This window comes from Haliotis asinina, chromosome 16, assembly GCF_037392515.1.
Source record: "Haliotis asinina isolate JCU_RB_2024 chromosome 16, JCU_Hal_asi_v2, whole genome shotgun sequence".
Classification (NCBI taxonomy): Eukaryota; Metazoa; Mollusca; class Gastropoda; order Lepetellida; family Haliotidae; genus Haliotis; species Haliotis asinina.
This window is the reverse complement of record NC_090295.1, coordinates 12,314,944-12,335,565: the sequence shown is the minus strand read 5'-3', so window position 1 is coordinate 12,335,565 and position 20,622 is coordinate 12,314,944. Positions and strand designations below refer to the sequence as shown.

The following is a 20,622-nucleotide window of genomic DNA, read 5'->3' as shown; positions in this document are numbered from 1 at the left end:
GCAAATAAAATATATTATAAATTTAATCAGCTCAATTAAATAAAAAAGTAATAACTCCAAAACATTTCCCAAACTGAATTGAACATTTCACACCTTAAGTGGAATTTTACCTGAATTCGATGAAAAATATATGAATGATGAAAATAGTCAGACTAAAAGATTCCCAGAGATGTGAAAATTAAATACGTTAAAGATTAACTTTCACTAGTTACACAGGTATAATATTATTGTGTTGAAATTCCTAGCAATCTATAATTACATTTCCTAAAACTGTTGGGACCTCACTTATAATCACCACAACAAACCCGCAAGATCGGCAGAAACCTGCGAGACAGTGAGACCAGTGAGAGCCGTTATGTCAAAAACGCACGTGCGTGTGTTTGAATCTCTCACCGTCAATCGCATGATTCTTATAAAAGGTTTCACATTAAACAACACAATTCTGTTAGCAGCGTTCTTAGTACATTGAATGTGACGATATATATTTTCATTATTTTTTAACAAAAGCATAATGCCTTAAAAAATATACCCGATTTAAGTAGTCGGAAATATTTTTATCAAAGCACCGCATCCATTACGCGCGTTCTGATTGGTTTGTTGCGTTTTCGAACATAACAAGCATCGAGGGGGAAAGTCTCCTTTGAGCATTCGTAACTACTCGCTTCTTTCCGTTACCTGCAAGTAAGCTCGTACCCCATTCGTAACTACGACTCGCCTCATTCCGTAACATGCAAGACGTCTTGCCGGAATCACACGAGTAGTTACGAATGTCCTTTGAGGTTACGGAAAGGGGCGAGTGGTGACGAATATTGCCACGTATGGAATGTAAACATTTGCTCCGTACTTAGAACTGCTTTCAATCACAAGATGTGCGTAGGATACTCGACGAGAGCACTTCAAGGGACATAACTCTATGGGGCTCGCTTGAAATAACGTCAGGCCGGTAGGGGGCGAGAGAGTTGATTTTAATGCATCGTTTTAAATCAATATTGTAATCTTAATACGATTTATGAAAATAATTTATATGCCAGATATTCTGGCGACTGTTAGTTAGTATTATTGAGAGAATTGCATCGTATGCTTTTAGAGAGGTGTGGTGTGACACTGTGCCTTAACTTAGAACACTTGCTTTAAGGAAGATTGGCGATGACGTCATTACCAGTATTGGATTATATCCAGGAATTTTATCCAGGTTACAATAGTGCTTGCCTTCAGTTTATAACTATCTAAAATTCAATATGCATCTGAACTTAATTTCAGCACTTTTACAAAAAAATGTCTGACGAGGTGACCGATGGTCAAATAATCTACCAAGAGCAGGAAGATGGAGTGGTCAAGGTTGAGAAGGGTAAGTAATAGGGTGAAAGATGAAAAAGACATGCACTGAGGACTCCCGAGATTGTCGTGAAGTGTTGAACAGATTTCATTCTCAAATGGGCGGCATCTGTATTGACACAACCTTTTGACATTAAAACTGCCGTTATATATTTACCCAGGTGAGCTACCGTGTTACATTACTATTATTGTGGTATTAATGTAAGTGTCAGCTTCAATTTGCATACATAGGACGCGTTATTGGATTGTTAGTTATTGAAACACTTCCACACACTGTGACAAAAATTGTTGTTTCTGTAAAACTGCTGGGGTGGTTGGGTAGCCTTGTGGTTGAAGCGTTCGTTCGTCACGCCAGAGATCCGAGTTCGATTCCCCACATGGGCACAATGTCTTAAACAAATTTCTGGTGCTGCTATCTGTTTATTTTAATCCTTCATCGTGTCCCTAGAACAGATCTTCATTTGTCCGGGGTTCATCATTAATGCAACGTAATAGTTGGTGTTACAGCTGTTGTTATATATTTCTTGTTCCGAGTACACCCTGGGACGTCCACGTGTTTTGAATATTTGAACCAGTATCAGTGACATATAAGTGCAATAGAAGCTTCGGGAAAAGCCGTGATTAAAACGTCCACTACTACTAACTATGAACACCATGACCAATGTGCATTCACTTGTGTTCCCCTGGCAACCAATGTTGGTATATGCAACTCGTGGCGACCTGGTTCATGAAATTACCCTCAGTAACCCCAGCTTGTCTTTAGAGACGACTCATCCAATTTCGAGTTCAGATTTTTTTTTCTTAACTGAGGGTATCATCCATATTTTCTGTGATTCTTATCGCCCCCCACCCACCCACTAGTCCAAAGAACGCGAGAAATCGTTATAAGAATTATAATAAATGACAATCAAGAGCATTATTCAAATAGTTTGTCTTTTTTAATTTCTATGTATTTTATTTTTCCCCGCGTGACCGACCCATGTTCAGAATTTGGTAGCTACGTGAAATGCATGAAAATGGTGCCCTTATGTACGAGGGGATGTCAATAAGTTTTGAGCTTTGAGCATTTTTCATACCCAGGTGTCACATGTGGCCTATGGTACGACATTGAACCTTGAGGTGAAGCTGTAGTTTTGGTATCCTACTCTCAGAAGTTATTGAACAGCTCACATTGACAGAAAGAGCATGGTAGAGAGAGTCCTGAAGATGACCCCCGTCCAGGTCGCCCAACAACAAGCATTAGTCAGGAAAACATTGATAGAGTGCATAGACTTGAGCTGGAAAATCGTCGAATCACACTCCATGAGTTAGAGGAGACCACAGGCATTTCACACGGATCCATCGAGACAATTCTTCATGAACATCTCGTCATGTCTAAGGTGTGCGCAACTCCATGCTAACCGGATACAAGAAGAAACCAGAAGATTTTCACTTTAGGCTAGTAACCTGTGATGAAACCTGGATCCACCACTATGACCCTGAGAGCAAACAAGAATCCATGGAATGGAAACATGTCACTTCTCCCAGGACCAAAAAGTTCAAAGCCTCCAGATCAGTGTAGAAGGTAATGGCGGCAGTCTTCTGGGATAGCAAAGGCGCCATCCACATAGATTACTTACCAAAAGGAAGAACAATGAATGGGGAATATTACGCTAACTTGTTGAGGCAAATGCGACAGTCAATCAAGGAGAAGCGCCGGGGCAAGATCAGACGTGGTATTCTTCTACATCAAGACAATGCTCCAGTACACAGCTCTCGCGTTGCAGTCACTGCTGTCCAGGAATGCACGTACGAAATACTTTCAGGATGATAATGATAATGAGCTTATTGCTGCTTTTGAGGCTTGGTTTGAGGACCAAAATGGCGCCTTCTACAGAGATGGCATCAGCGCCTGGCAGAAAAGATGGAACAAGTGTCTTGACTCACAAAGGGACTATGTTGAAAAATAAATGTGTTTCATACCAATATTTTGTGTTTTTCTATGCAAGGCTAAAACTTATTGACATCCCCTCGTATGTCATCGACTCGTGCATACCAAATTTCATACAAAAGTTTACGCCACCTTGAGCATATTTTTTGCTTGGTTCATTAACACCTGGTGTCATCAATAATTTACAGTGGTCCATTCTTATGGGTGTACCTTTTGTTCCAACTCCGATCTGTCTTGAAGGATGTTCGGTTCTCTGACGTTAGCATTTCGACTGTAAAAAACTGTGTACATGTTACAGTGAGTGAGTATGGTTTTACGACGCTTTTAGCACTATTCCAGCAATATCACGGCAGGGGAACACCAGAAACGTTCGTGTCAGAAAAAAACCTAAGTCAGAAGATTTAATGAGATGAGATGTTTTTCAAGGCATTGAATTTCAAGTTCCGCCAGTTCCAGTCAGTATGTTCAATACACGCTGGATGCTTGCCTATTTCTGAGTGCGAACAAACGAAAACCAACTGATACGATTTTAGTAGTGATATGCAGTATGACTTAAGAACACCTGTGTTGATATATTACAGAGTCGAGGCCATGGCCATTGTTCACTGTATACATATTTCCTTGCAGTCCGTCCATTCGCAACGCGATGGATTCTGGCCTACGTGTCCTTCTTTGGTTTTATGTTCTTGTACGCCACTCGCGTCAACATCAGCGTGGCCATCATCTGCATGGTGCGGTCGGCGACGTCGAACTTCACATCCGATGACAACAGCACTGGACTCCTCAACATGACGTCGATTTCCGGAAGTGCAGAAGATGATGCTTGTGGCATTTTGGAAAAAGCTGTATTAGCTAAAGAGGCAGGCAAAATGTTCATTGTATAGTTAGTTATATTGTAACTATGCGCAGTTGTCTTCCCTAGCAAATATTCAAATATAGAAAAGAAAAGTATGTGTGACTATCGAGGGTTTAGTAATTGACTTCCGTTGAATAATGTCGCAGCGCAAAATACATGAAGTACCAGATTCGTTAATTTTGATTTAGATTTATCTGCTCCTGGTATCTCTAACACAAACATGGCGGCAAACACGGAACACGGCATGCGACTCGAAGCTTGAAATTGTGACTGTTGTCCGTTTGGCTCAAGCGCAGGCTGATAAATCGCAATCTGACTCGAAAACTAATAAACATAAAATACTCAGGGAAATACTCATAATCAAAACATCACACCTACTCGGTGAAGTTTTTGCAGAGTATTGTCCTAAATTCACACAAGTCGTTTAACAAACTATCATTAGACTATTGACACAGTTCACTATTTGTTACGTGGGAGGAGTCCATAGAAATGAACAGCCAAAAGAAGCACATGCAGAAGCAGTCTGGTTCCCTGAGTCTGATGCGCCTGCGCTAACGACACTGAGGCTGATGCAGAAGTGCCGCCATATTTATTCATGCATCTGTACCGTCTCCATCCTTTCTCCTTGCACATCAGAACCCTGTACAATTATATCTATACTTATTACTGTCGATGTATGTGTTCCAGAGTGGAGAGTTTGACTGGGACAAGCCCACCAAGTCGCGTATTCTGGCTATGTATTTCTATGGCTACATCTTCACACAAATACCTGGAGGGTGGCTGGCAGGACGCTACGGGGCACGGCGGGTGTGGGGACTCGGGATGTTCGTCAACGGACTTGGGACCATTCTCACCCCTGTCAGTGCTCGTCTGAATCTGTATGTTTTATATGCAGTGAGATTCATCATAGGATTTGCAGCAGTGAGTTTCAGCGTCTTCGTGTCATATATTGAGATATGCTGCAGATGAACGTCTGAAGTTTTGAAATTTTATCAAATCAACGAAAATTATTTCTTCATAACCATAATGATAGCATATGTTATTATCAAGGGATCCCTCCCGAAACAAGATTATATTGTCCATAAAATAGTTGATACATATACCGGCGACCTGTCAAATGATATACACCTGTTTCCTTATTGTCCCCCTGATATGTTATCGAGTTCTACCAATGTATAGAGATCTCTAACTGTTTTGATTCATTACCCGTGAAGATCCGGGTTAGAATTGATCTTCAGTAACCCATACTTGTCATAAGGGGTGACTAACAGGATCGGGGGGTCGGGGTCGCTGACTTGGTTGACACATGTCATCGATTCCCAGTTGTGTAGAGTGGTGCTCATGCTTTTAATCACTGGATTGTCTCGTCCAGACTCGATTGTTTACTGACCGTGGCCATCTAGCTGGAATATTGCTGAGTGCGGCGTAAAACTCACTCAGTCACCCACTTTTGATACTTATACGTAATTGTTCAAAATTTACTATTTCGAACCAGTTTATTTAATGTGATTGTACACATAGCAATGTCACACGGGTGGTGTGTTGCTGATTAGAAGTTTAAGCGAATTTTTGAACGGCTAAGGGCTGATCTTGTTCAGTAACTTCTACCAAGTGGTGATGACCTTTCATTGCAAACCATTAGAAAGCTAGATTGAACAATAACGGATTGAAATTTGTGGCACGTTAATAATTCGTCACAAGTAAGTCCTGCATTGCAGCACATTCAGTCAACATTAAGACGTCGTCATATACCTCCACAGTATTTACAAAGAACAGGTTTTGAAAATAAAGCGTAAAATAGCCCCAAAAAGTAATTAAAATATAAACTCAGTGCAGTATATTTTTGTTATTATTATAGACAAACTAAGTAAAAAGGTCCTTGTTAGATCGAAATATATTACATCGACCTTTGCATTTTCTAGGGCGTGTCTTACCCTGCTACACATTCACTATGGGGGAGATGGGCGCCTCCCCTCGAGAGAAGTAAACTGATGTCGGTTTGTTATGCAGGTAAATGTGAGAGTCAGACGGCCAATAAGTTGTACTGCAGACACAAGTAAATCCTATACAGTTAGAATAACAGTACATCCGGTTCGCTTTGAATCTAATGTTATAAATCTATCTCGGTGACCCAGTCTGAAACTATGCATGTTTATTTATCATCCAAAACTGTGTTCCACAGGCGATATCGCTTGTGTGAGATCATATGATATCTCCTAAATAGATATTGACAGTGGATTTTATACAATGCCCTGACAATGCTATGACCTCATGACCTCGTGTTTACTGATATCAGTTGTAACAACACTTTTTAACAAAGGTGAAATCCTCGGCAAGTTTTGGATATTTGTTACTTTATCAACTCGTGTTGATATATTTGATATCAGTAGACACTTGGGCGAGATTCTCTATATCTCAAGTCGGTTGTAAAATAACCCCTTCTTTCTCTAGGCTCCCCCGTTGGCTGTATCATCTCGTTTGCACTGTCTGGGTATCTCTGTGCCAATGGATTTGACAACGGCTGGGGATCCATATTCTACATATTTGGTTTGTATAAACTGTCGGTAAAATGTATGTAACATATTTCTGGTGCCCCCTGCCGTGATAGTGCTGGAATCTTGCAAAAAGCTTCGTGAAACCCTACCCACTCACTCACTCACTGGTTCACAAATATTAATTCTAAATTTTCCCAAATGATATTTTGAATTACGCTCTGATTTCTAGGGTGCTTTGTCGTGACTGTCGTTGTCATATAATCGCCATCATCATTATGATCCTCGGTTCCCAAATGCACACACTGATGCTCATGTCGTTGATCACTGGATTGTAGCTGGAATATTGCTGAGTGTGGCGTAAAACTAGACTCACTCACTCATGATTATGATCCCCAGTCAGATAGACGACTTAGTTCGAACATCCACATAGATGCAATGTGTCCACCATAGTGAAATTGCTCAAATTTGCTAAAAACGATTTTAAACCAGACTATCTGACGACTTACCTACTTACTTACTTACTTACTTAATGTCTTCAGTAAGTCGATTTATTATCGCTATGTGGTTATGTATTCATATTAAAATAAGTCCTAATGATCTATAGAAGTTTAACATGGAATGATCTTGTACCCAGCACAATAGTCATAGGTGGCAATTACTGCACGAGGGGGTCAGGCTTTATTTCCTGACTGGTTTGTCTTGACTGTACCCCAATCCGTGTATCGATGCTCGTGATGTCAGTCACTGGACTATCTGGTCCAGAATATCTAACGACTTTGTTCAGCCATGGTCATCACTGGCAGTAAAACACGCTGACAATATCATCGTCATTGAAACGTTCTCAAATGTGTCATGTGTCTCCTCAGAGGAACACACACCACATCCACAATGATTTACACATTGTGTGCGTGTAACAATCATAACATAATGCTTTACTTACATCTGTTATGGGAATTATATCAAATCGATATCTTTTTTTAAAAGTATGACATCTCGAAGTAATGAATTTCAAAACAGCAGTGTATGTCTCCTTCAAGTTCAGAAATATGTAAATATTTGCTTACATATTGACATTGAGCGCTCCAAGGGAAAAAACTCTCTGGGGTTCGTTTGAAATAACGGTCAGCCGACAGAGGGCGCGAGGGTCGATTTGATACAACGTTGCATTAAATCATTGGAACTTTTTAATTTGATGCAGTAATATTATAATCTAAATACATATTACGAATCGATTGGAATAAATTATACACTGGCTTCCCTGAGGGGTGGTAGTTGGTATTATTGAGAGAAATGCATTCATTTTTGTATTTTTAGAAACGTGTACTGTGACATTGTGCCTTTAATAGTGAATAAAACTGTTGCTGTTTCTGCACAAGACTACTTTTTGCCCAGCAGGTGCTGCCAATTTAGTGTGGGTTGTTGTGTGGATGCTAGTATCAGCAGACTGCCCTCGCAAACACAGATTCATATCTGAAAAGGAGATAGCATACATCGAAAGGAAGATTGGCTCCAATACAAACGTCCAAGTATATTCACCATATTCACATTCGATTACCTTTTATGGCTTGAATCTGTTTATACCACCGCGGTGCAGACGGAATGTTTCTGACCGTTACATTAAAGCAAGGTAATGCACAGAGGTGTTTGTGATCTTTCAGAATTACTTTATCGCTATATAAACCGATAATTAGAGCAGTGGGTAGCCTACTGCTACAGACCCGTTCCCTTCCCCACATGAGTACAATGATTGAAACCCATTTCTGGTGTCCCGGGCTCTCATACTACGGAATATAACTAAAAGATGCGTTTAACTGAACTTACTGACTCGTTTTTTTTAACTGGCCTACGGCACGATAAAATTATATATATGCTTGTCCTCACACTGACTGTAGATGGTGCGCCCAAGCCGACAAAGTAGCAACATTAAGCGGGGACCATTGATCTACATATTACAGCTGATATCGGAGTATCCATTCACCTACACTACCATTTTCCAGGCGAAGTCCATCCCCTGGGTTGCAATGGCCAAGTCCGGACCTTTCTGGGCCATCATTTTGGTTCATATGTGCAACAACTGGACCGCTTACACGCTCATCACTGTCCTCCCTACGTTCATGCGGGAAGTTCTCAAGTTCGATATTCAGGAGGTAAAAAACTCCAAACTATTTCTCTGTGACTAAGTCATGTATGAATAGATGGATATTTCATCACAGACCAAAGAGTTGTTTCCAAGCAATGTCGAAATGAGAACGGCTAGTTACTGATTTGACGTGTTGTTCGCTGCAGAGTAGACTTGTTTTTAAGTGAATAGAATCGTTCAATGCCTTGTTACAGAACGGAGCTCTTTCCTCCCTTCCTTTTATTTGTCGGACACTGGGAATGATGGTATCCGGACAGGTCGCCGACCTCATCAGAGCCAGAACCAGTCTTGGAACTACGAATGTCCGGAAGATTTTTCAGGGAATAGGTGCGTTGCATCTGTTTTGGAGAAAGGAGTGCTCTTAGAGTGAAGTCCAGAGGTTAGGGGAAATGCTCATCGGGAAAATTCTTTTCCGACAAGAGTGGGGAATGTGTGCTCATGGTACCGGAAGTAGCCCAGTAGTTTAAACAGCGGAAGTATTGGGTTTGATTCCCAACATGGATACAGTGAAAGAAGCACATTTCCTGTCTTGTTGTTGCTGGGATATTGCTGATATAGATGATATTGCTGGGATATTGCTGAAGTAGACGCAAGTGGTTTATGTAATGAGGAACTTTCTGTGTACATTAATATGTGTACGGGATATTTCACCCCATAACATGTTCACCCCAGGCTGTTTCATCTGGGTTGTTTCACTCCATTTAGAGGTCGTTAAAACTAATTATTATCCTGATTAAGTAAAGAAGTGTTTCAATATTTTATTCATAAATGTATAGTGTCGATCCAGTTTGGCTGTGTTTGATCTGGTGAAGTCGTACAATCTACAGATAAGTGAATAGTCATCTTATCAAGTCAAGTCAAGTATTTTTATTCCGTGCGTAGGCCACAGGCCCATATGCAATATACACGCAATTGTTACAAATATAAGTTAATTATTACAGGGTGTACATATTAATGGTACATGTGGATTGTATTAACAGATTCTTGTCACTATAAATATAACATTGTGATATAAACATATATACACCCAAATGTAAATATATGGTTAGAATGTACGAACCTGTGGTTTAAAGAAAAATTATTGGAGTTTGATTGTCCTGCTTTTATAAGCATGATAGATATATTTACAATAAATTTCTTAAAGTTGTTTCATTGTTCGTTGATAACAGAGACTTAAATATATAGTAGTTTTGGTTGTTTCTCATATATACAGAAAGTATTTTAATCTTAGTGCGTTATATTCAGTACATATAAAGATGAAATGGTACTCGTCTTCTACACCTAGATTACACAGAGGGCAACTACGTTCAGCAACCTCAACATTCAACCATCTACCTTCATTATACTTTAGCCTTAATAATCCACATCGGAATTTGGTCAAAATATTTCGAAACTTTTTGTCCAATATACATGATAAATATTTTTCTGGAGTTAACAGACTTTTAAACTCACGGTACATATGGTATCGTGAACTGTTATTCAATGTACTGTTCCATGATTGAAAAAATATATTGATTGCAACAGTCTTGAATCTACTTAATCTACTTTATCATAACAACAATTTACAAGTTAAATTTCATCTTTGGATGTTTAAAAGCTATCCATTAATCATTATTGACCAGTTGGTATAATTTTAGTATACAAGGGAAGGGTCTATAAGAGCGCTATGTACTAACGTGCTGACAGAAAGAGGCAATGACGAAGGTGGTCTGTCTGCTCGCAACAGTCTTATGACGGCGGTCGAGCCTGGACCAGACAATCCAGTGATCAACAACATGAGGATCGCTCTGCGCAATGGGGAACCGATGACATGTGTCAACCAAGTCAGCGAGCCTGACCACCCGATCCCATTACTCATGATCACCTCTTACGTCAAGCATGGTCGCCTTTTGGGATAATGAAGGCAAATTCTACCCCTGATCTTCACGGGTCCACACCCTTTTGAACTACTTCCACCTGACGCTGCTTTCGATTGCCTATCCTAAAATCAAACAGAGCTTGGTCATCCTTCATAGTATTCGTATTATTAATGTATCAAATGTTTGTCATAATGACAAATTTAGCCTCTTTGCCTTTGTATTAATTATCATCAACATTCATTCTGTGCTTGTAATTACTCTCGAATCCTGTTTATTCTGATCCCACATATCCGGAAACCCCGCCCTTCGGACGATTTTTCATGTGAAACGAAACTTACGTTCATTAATTGTGCTCGCTTAACCGGACGCCGCGCTTCCGGAGCCGGACTGCAAGTTAACATTAGCCTGTCACATGATCTAAGCCATGTGATCCCGTTCGGAAGTTTACTTTCAGCAGACAGCAAAAGTTCGACGCAGTGTCATTTAAAATTTAAAAAAAAAACAGAATATGCAATTAGCAAAATAGAGACGTTTTGTCATCGATTTACGTTTTTCATCTAATTTGCCATCTGAAGTTCCACACGCGACATGATTACTTCTGAGACAACATTACAAATGGTAACCTGCCTTCGTCCCTCCATGCATTATCTGTACACGTATATGTAACGATGATTCAGTGTTATTACTATTGATATATTGATATATGTACATGCAATTTTGTTTTATTTTTTAGTATTCTTTAGTAATTTTTTTATTTTATTATTTTTTTTATTTATTTTTTTTTCACTTAATATTTACGATTTGCTTGTTTGCTTTTTTGATCTAGCTAACCGGACGTCTCGCTAACAAAACGTCCGGATAAACTGGGTTCGACAGTATTATGTATATGTTTATGAATTTTGTATAATATATTCATTTTGATGCCGTTTTGTTTGTAAGAGTGATGAGATGAGATGAGATGAGATGAGATGAGATGAGATGAGATGTAAGTTCTATGTGCCATCTCAACACAGACACGGTAGTACTTACCTGATTGTTGGATTTAAGCATTAACATTCTCCATGCATGCTGACTTTGTTCGGTAAAACAATTCTTGATTAGCCCTATAGGGGTGAAAAAGACACTAATATGAGATGAACTGCCCTAGTTTGGAAATGGGATCAAACTACCTGTGTGAGACAACCGGATAAAACTACTTGGGGTGAAACAACCCGAATAAAGCTACTTGGGGGGAAACAACCCGGATAAAGCCACTTCGGGTGAAACAACCCAGATAAAACCACTTCGGGTGAAACAACTTAGGGTAAAACAATTTGAGCCCATCGTTATCATGATTTTCTAGAAATCGAGAGTTATATTTCCCTGTTTCAGCGTTCCTGTTAGTAGCTGTGTTGCTGGTGTCTGCGGGGTTTGTCAAGTGTGAAAACAGAACAATAGCTGTCGTCTTGCTGTGTCTTGGTGGTGGTGGTCTGGGGATGGCAGGGGCAGGTTATTTAGTGAACCATGTCGACATTGCCCCAAAGTACGTCCTTACTATTTCCGGCGAAGGATATTAATTCAAACTAAAACACTTGCTCAACTTACGTATGTATCAGTAGCATTTTTATTGTAGTCCCTTTCTCTGGACTCCTCCATCCTAAGAAATAGTGAACTGTTTCAATGTTTCAATGATAGACTGTCAAACTACTTTTTTTATATTTTCACGACCAAAATCTCATAGAGCTGGTATGATGTTTTAATTATGATCAGTGTTCCCTTCAGTATTTTATGTTTATTATGCAATTCATAAACTGTCCAACACCTTGTCTGTGTATGCCCTTCCTTGGCACAAACAGCATATCTTAAAAGACATGATGGCATGGCTCGCTGCTTTTACTATCGTCTCCGCCATGCCTGTGGCTTTGACTCCGAGGTCCATCCATGGTACGACCCTGAACATCTCCAGTGCGTCCTGGAAAATGATGCTTTTAAACTTCTCTGGAATAGGCCAGTATACAGCTTGAGACGAATTCCAGCCAACAAACCTGATCTTGTCCTTTTTGATAAAGCCAATGAAATTATTTATATCATAGAATTTTCTGTCCCTTTTGACAGCAATGTGATTGGCAAGATTCAGGGAAAGCATGATAAATATGCGGACCTCGCCTTTGAAATGTCTCGATTGCATCCCAAGTACACTGTCGTCAGGCTCCCCATTGTTCTCGGTGCCCTTGGTTTGGTACCTCCTGATCTCTTGGCGCAGATGAGGAGAGTGCCCGGGTTCTCCACCGGGAGCACAGCCCTTCTGACAATCCGGGTAATGCAGAAGGCTGCAGTGTTGGGGAGCCTCCATATTCTCCGGAAAGTTCTTGGTGGGTTCGACTAGGCAGTGTTTCCTGGGAGAAGTCCCATTCGCTGTCTGGGCTGCGTGTAGAGGGGGCGAGGGCCCTGAGCCGATGATGATCTTGACCAGCCTGACTGTGTCAGTATCACCCAAACCCTCTCTGCTTCATTTCTATCTCAATCTGTAAAAAATAAAAATAATAATAATAATAATAATAATATGTGCATTTAAATTGCGCCAAACTCTACTCATGGGGTGAATGTTCTTCATGACTTATCCCACCGGGTACCCATTTTCTGCTGAGTTAACAGGAGAAATTTTTAACAAAATCACTTGCCTAAGGTGAGACCACATGTGTCATGTGCGTCGTTGTGGGACAGGAAATTCTCCCCGATTAACCCCGATTTCTCGAAACAAACTTAAGTCTGAGTTTTGAATTATGTTACAGGTCTTACTCAAATTTGAGAAAATGCATTTCCCTGAATGAACTGAAATCAGTATTATACTCAAACGTTGTTGACAATTTGAGTTTGGTGGAAATATTCCTTAATTTGTTTGGGCTTTTCTTATTTTAAAAATGCAGTTAATATAAAAATTCAGCTGCTTCTAACTGTCAAGCTCAGTTTGAAATTTCAGTAAAAAGTTACGTTTGTTTCGAGAAATCGGGGCCTGAGCTTCGTCGGCCCGCTTTTGAGCCAAACGGACCATAAATACCGTTGCAAACATAAGTTAGTAGTGCAAGGGTGCAATGCGGATGACATATTCAAATTCCGTCCTGCACCACACGCGGAAGTCCCAGGTTCGATTCTCCACATGGGTTCAAAATCTGAAGCCCATTTCCTCCGCCGTGAACACCAAACTCACTCACTCACCACTGGTGTGTTTGTTTCCAGATATGCGGGTGTTTTATTCGGAATAAGCAATGTGGCGGCCACTTTCCCAGGAATGATTGCCCCTCTCGTTGCTGGAGCCGTCACACCAAATGTACGTATTGTGTCCCCAGGTTACAATACGCCTTGTAACTACGCCAATCTGTTGATACCAGTTCCAAAAAAGTGAAACATATTCTCTTTTGAAATCTCAGTTTCAACTTGAAAATTGTCAAACCTCTCTACCCTTTCAAAATGTTTTCCCCACTACTAAATTGTCGTATTTCACACTACCATTTACCAATTGGAAATGGAAGATGAAAGAAAATGTAAATTATTTTACATAAATGATGTGGATGGTGAGTTTCATTATCTTCTAAATTGCACGTTCTTTAGAAAAGAAAGATCAATGTATACACCAGCTTACTAAATACCAAACATGATAAAAATTGAATCATTTTTTACATGTAAAAAGTATCTGTCATGGAAAATCTGAGTGACCTTCCCAGGTTATAACGTCACCCTGGTTCTTGACATGACGTCATTCTGGATAAAATGTCATCTTAGTTATTTAGATAATAACTAACCAGTGACAGGAAATGATAGATCATTATTTCTCCCGAGTTATATTAATTACGTAATTCTCGAGGCTTGGCGAGATAGCGAAGAGGTTCACACACCGGCGTACCGATGAGTCGCATATTCATAACTATGTAGAGACTTCCATAACGCAAGCGATTCGGCTCTGTTTTTATATTGTTTTACACTGAACATTATGTATTCGACAACAGCTGCAACAGTAAAGTTTATGACAATATATATATTATTTATATTTCAAACCGGCTGCATCGCTTGCTATCCATTAGGCTTCGAAGACAGCACGTGGAGCCGTACAACCAATGAAAACGATGGATTGCTGCGCAAACCGAAATAATGCTACACTCTTTAGGATATTTTCTCAGTGAAACTAAACCATTTTAACAGCAATGTTTAATTAGATGTTTCGACTCATCAAAAACAAAGAAGTTGAAAACAGTGTACATAATATCAAGTGGACCGTGTAAGATGCAAGGAATCGTCACTGGCCTGTGGCAGAGGTACTATGCTGGCTCGCCGCATGGAACTCTGGGTTGGAGAGTGGAAGAGGCAATGGTTGGCAATATTGTATTTTTCTTTTTACTTCAACTGTTATTTCAAAAAGTTTACAGGGATGTTTCTACCGAGTATAATTTTTTCCTCATTCTCGTTTACAGGAGAGTTTGAGTGTTAAGCATTGCATGAACTGAACAGATGAATGAAATATATCCGGCATTTTAGTTTTAACCAATGAATTCGTAAATTTTCTGAAGCAGACAATCAACGTTCAAAGAAAGGTGTAACCTCCCTTGGGTCTTACAGGAAAAATACTATCCTGTGTCCTCTTTCCCAGATAAAAATCATCGTTGGCGTTATAACCGGGGAAGTGATATCTGTGACAATTCTGTTTCGTCAGTTATGTATGAGATTGAGCTGTTGGCTTACTGATAAATGCAGCCAGCATTTACGTGACAAACATGCGCACTGAATACGATATAACCGACAATTTTCCCCACCAGTTTCATTTTAAAAGTGCAATTATTTATGGGAAAACTTAAATAATGCAATAAAACACTGTGATAAGTTAGGTTTTGTACTGTCAAACACTGATTGTGCTTTGATTGGTGCCAAAGCATGCACACTTACTTTAATTAAGCGCAAAAGTATTTGATATGAATATTCCTCTTAAGTAAGTGTATTAAGTAAATGTCTGTTGGTTTCTCTGTTTGTCTGTTTCTGTCTATCTGACTAACTGTTTGTCTGACTGGCTGGAACGTTTTTAATGAAATCTATGCGACCATCTTCAGAACACTGCAGAAGAATGGCGTCAAGTGTTGTACATATGTGCCGGACTTCTGGTGGCTGGTACGCTGATATTTTCCATTTTCGCAAGCGGTGAGACGCAGCCATGGAACAACCTTGACCACGGGCGTGACGTCATCAACGACGTCATCAACGACGTCATCCAGGACCAGAAACCAAATGACTATGAAATGTCCAAGAGTTCATCTATGTAACTTGTACGGAAATAACTGTCACAGATTGAGTGAATGGCGAGAGACATGCTTACGCAAATATACTTCCCATTAAATATTTAGACTCACTGGTGTAAACAGTTTCAGAATATTTAACACTGAGAACACTGTTGGCGGTATTATAACAGGAAGCACCCATTCTCCAATCTATCCACTGGCTTCACAGTTTTGAACGTATCGAAGTCAAAACACTGATTCTCACTTATCAGGCAATTCACAAAATGGGACCTGCTCATCATCAAGACCTCATGACACTGTTCACTCCTTCCAGAACTCTCCGTTCCCATGATCAGTTTCACCTACCCTTACCAACTTATAAATTCAAATCGGTTGGTGCCAAGTGCTTTCAGTATGCACCTGCTACCCCGTGGAACTCTCTGCCTTTTGATCTAAAACTAGTGCCAACTCTGTCACTCTTCAAAAAGGGACTCAAAACGCACCTCTTTCAACAATATATTTCATAAATCCATGTATTTTCTTCTGCATATGAACTGTGACTTGTCAGCGCTCTCACCATTGCCTTTGTTTGGTGGAAGCCAGCGCTGTATAAATACTCATATTATTGTTATTAAATATAGCTATTTACTACAATCAAGTGTCCTAATTTTGCAAAACATTCCATACTGTTTCATGGTACTGTTTAACATGAACTGATGTATTGTAAAACAAATTCGTACAGGTGAAAAGGTCATGGGTTCAAAAAATCATAACATTGGCGAATTCTTGACAAGACGTTACACCTAAACGTGCATTATCTTTGCACGTGCATTTCAGCAATGTGATGCATGATCCTCGCGCAATTCACCTGCATAAGGTTTGCAGTTGGTTCCAACAAATTAGTGGTGAGAACAATCTTCAATGAGATGATAAAATGATATACATATGTACATAACGAATAGTAAGTGTTTTCAGTGAGTCTAAACTTTAAAAAAAAAAACTATTCTACCCTCAGGGGTCTCATCTTCAGTAACTCTGCCGGTCGCAAGAGGCGACTAACGAGATTGGGTTGTCAGGATTGTTGTCTTGGTTGTCATCCTGTCACAATCATGCTGTTGATCAATGGATTGTCTGGTCCAGACTCGATAATAATAGACCACCGCCATATAGCTGGAATATTGACGAGTGCGGCGTCAAACTAAACTGACTCACACGGATTTTTGTAGAGCCACACCTTGGTTTTACACCATTGGTGCTGTTGTTTCAATCATGTATTTGTTGTGAATGTGACCTAGATGTAGTATTCTGTGTTGGATTATATGCACCCAGTATGTTGAATAAAATATGTTCAAACAAACAAATATGTCATCAAAGAAGCCTTCGTTTTTGTTTCTGCTTTGTTGCTATTAATAGCTCATGACAATTCAGGGAGTAAACCTCCAAAATTATTGCAAGTCACTGTGAAGACGTCCACCCCTTGTGTAAACCTGTCCGCCTTGATAATGTTTCAAAGTTTGTTAGAACAACAGCAAAGTTTGTTACACTTAAACCTCAAACGTGTGAGACCTGCATTTGTTTGGGCTTTTGTCTACAATTTAACTGGACCCGTGAAGATCTATGTTAGCGTTTGTCTTCAGAAAATTATGCTTCTCGTAGGAGGCGATTAAAGTTATCGGGTGGTCAACACGTTTCATCCTATCCGAATTGAGTAGATTGCTGATCATGTTGTTGATCACTGGATTGTTTGGTCCAGACTCCATTATTTCCATACCGCTGCCATATAGCGGGAATATTGGTGAGAGCGCTTTTAAGCAACAAACCAACCAACGAAATTTAACTGATATATAATGATAATGCTGTTCAAAGCGGTGTTGATCCAAACCCACTCGCTCGCTTGCAAAACGAAATTCTATATGAAGCATTACATATCCATCCTGAAGCAGTTCATTGTTGAACCTCAGAGAAGGAACTCAGAGGAAGGATAACAATATACATCCTCGATAATCTCCAGGGTAAACGTTACGATAAATTTCGACTACATGTAAACCCCGGATGCATCTACGACTCAGTCCGATAATTTCATAACCTCCTTTTGCTGGCGCCACATTCTCATAGTAGCCAATCAGCTAAGCCGCCGTTGCAACTGTGCTTGCCAGTGTCATTGTGTTGACCAGTTTAATTGTTTAATTATGAATCGAAAGTGACTTGTGATTGGTACGCTCAACGTAGATACCTGATTGGATTAAAAGCTAGAAAAGAGAAGTAATAAAATAATTGCGTCCAGGGTATAGTACGGATTTATTGAAACGTATACCCTGGAGATATCGAGGATGAAATATACCAAGTTTGGATAAACAACTTCTTTAAAGCAGTGAGAGCGAAGTTGAATTTCGAAGTTGTTCATCTTTATTTTGTTATCCTTCCTTATAACTCCAGCTTCTAAATGCCTCTCAATGAAGTAGACCTGTGAAGTTGACCCGGATGCTTGTCGTAAGAGGCGACTGACAGGAACGGGTGGGCAGGGACGCTGACCTGATTGACACGTCATCGCTTCCCAATTGCGCAGATCAGTGATCATGCTCTGGACCACTGGACTGTGCAGTCCAGACTCGATTATTTACAGACCACCGCCATATAGCTGGAATATTGCTGAATGCGGCGTAAAACTAAACTCACTCACTCAGTGACGTTAATGATCATTCTGGTCTCTGTTCGCTTGGAATACGTATGTTATCCTTTAGCGCAGCAGTCCCATGACGTAAGTAATGATACGTCGGTATGTCACAGTCTTTGTGACGTTTGATTTGGAGACGTCATGATTTACTACGGGGCGGTGGAGTCGTCTAGTGGTAAAGCGTTGGCTCGTCGCGCCGAAGACACGGGTTCGATTACCCACATGGATACAATATGTGCAGCTAAAACCTTTCTGGTGTTTCGCGCTGTGATTTTTCTGGAATGTTGCTAAAAGCGACGTAAAACCATTCTGACTCACTCACCCAAACAGCTCAAGATTCTGACTGTGACAGCTGCTGACAATTATGGTGTGAAGGATTCTTCGAGGGATCATGTAGTATGAAGATAATTTGAAAATGTATGTTTATTCTTAGAGTGTATACCATCAATGTTAGAGGCCCAGAGTTAATAGTCTGAAACAATTAATTTGCGCTGTTTTATTGAATGTCTATAATATTATATTATCATGAATTATTCGAGCCAGTAGGGTGTATGAAGGGTTAGTGACATTTTAGGGTCATTAGCCCCACTGGCTGTCCCTTTCTCAAGTGTGTCAATATTTTAATGATAGTTTGTTAATCAACTTTTTCTCTCTTTTTAAGGCAAAAATCTGCAAAAATACTTTTGTATGATGTTTTGATTATGTTCAACGTTTCATTGAGAATTTTATGTTGAATATTTTTCGAATTAGACTGCAATTCATCGGTCCACGTTTGCACCAAACGGACAATATTGAGTATATTTCTAACACTGAGTCTTGACATGGTGCATGTGTGTTGGACAGTGCTTGGTTATTTTACATGTGCTTCGATGGAAAGGCGTCATCCATATAAAGGCTGTAAAGTGTCTGTGTCTGCCGGTGTTCCTCCTTGAATATAAATATGTATGATAGAAGGTATATGTGTTCGATTATACATGTAACTACTTGCATGTGTTGTTTATGTAACTGAGGAGTGTGCGACGTTGTGGTGACAGATGTCTTTGGTTCATTCGCACACTTGTAAATGCGCTTGGTATACATATCGTATAATAATACATACATACATACATACATACATACATACATACATACATACATACATACATACATACATACATACATACATACATACATACATACATACATACATGTGTGTGTGCCTGTGTCTCTGTGTGTGTGTGTGTTTGTTTGTGTGTGTGTGTGGACGGTTAATTGTGACAACAGTTCCTGAATATTTTTTTCATCAATTTTCACGTTATTTTAACCCAAGACTAGTCTTGTTTAAAAATAGTTTCTCGTAGAAGATGAAGAGACTGATACTCTAACATCTGCATCTACCACATGCCTGGTCTATCAGGTGTATCACCACTCTTGGGCAAGGTGAAAAACGAGGCCGTCCGCCACTGACTTACTGAGACATCTACTGAGACTTACTGAGACATCGTTATGAAGTGTAAGGCAGAGGAATCCTGTCTGAAGGGGCGTGAAAAAATTATGATTTGTCCAAGTTGATAAAACCTCACCAATATTCCTTACTTTGAAAAATTCTGATCATTCGCACACTTGGGCAACACGTATCGCGTATCGGCGATCTCGGCAGAAAACGCTTTTACTACGAGAATAGGAAACGCGCGAGAATGGAAGACAGACCTATACTGAGGGGAAAAATAAGAGATCACATATAAGCACCTGTGTTCCTTTTCATTTTTTCCCACAGTTTCTTTCAAACACTTGTGCTTTCATATGATCCCTTATTTTTCCCTCTGTACATATGGGAGCGTTGGTGTACCCTAGTGGATAAACGTTCACTCGTCACGCCAGTGACCCAGGTTCGAGTCCCAAAATGAGTACAGTGTGCGAAGCCCATTGCTCGTGGCGTGGATCTATATTTTGTAGCAGAACCGTATTGAGAAACCTTGAAATGAAACAAGGACCGAACTAGTCGTAATACGGAACATATGTATAGGAATTTATTCATGTGCTTGTCAATAACACTTTATGTACATACGAACTGGCTTGATAAAACATGTACCAACGTTATGTAAGTCTGAGGG

The 20,622-nt window shown here is 39.9% G+C and overlaps 1 protein-coding gene across 1 annotated transcript; it reads left to right on the top strand.

The window, feature by feature from the left end:
• The first annotated feature begins 1,266 nt into the window (after positions 1 to 1,266).
• LOC137268223 (sialin-like) lies at positions 1,267 to 17,216 on the top strand. The gene is made up of 11 exons (XM_067802762.1): positions 1,267 to 1,348; positions 3,893 to 4,125; positions 4,809 to 5,042; positions 6,044 to 6,131; positions 6,573 to 6,668; positions 8,012 to 8,142; positions 8,614 to 8,763; positions 8,951 to 9,083; positions 11,987 to 12,137; positions 13,832 to 13,922; positions 15,691 to 17,216. Exons 1-11 carry the CDS (start codon positions 1,276 to 1,278, stop codon positions 15,898 to 15,900), a joined length of 1,590 nt encoding a protein of 529 aa, XP_067658863.1. The 5' UTR covers positions 1,267 to 1,275; the 3' UTR covers positions 15,901 to 17,216.
• The last annotated feature ends 3,406 nt before the right edge of the window (positions 17,217 to 20,622 follow it).

Excerpts from the sequence above, each read along its gene's own strand:
- LOC137268223 (XM_067802762.1), top strand. The coding sequence starts at position 1,276 with ATGTCTGACGAGGTGACCGATGGTCAAATAATCTACCAAGAGCAGGAA. Across the intron at positions 4,126-4,808 it reads AAGCTGTATTAGCTAAAGAG|AGTGGAGAGTTTGACTGGGA; the intron begins GCAGGCAAAATG and ends TATGTGTTCCAG. Across the intron at positions 12,138-13,831 it reads CATGTCGACATTGCCCCAAA|ATATGCGGGTGTTTTATTCG; the intron begins GTACGTCCTTAC and ends GTTTGTTTCCAG.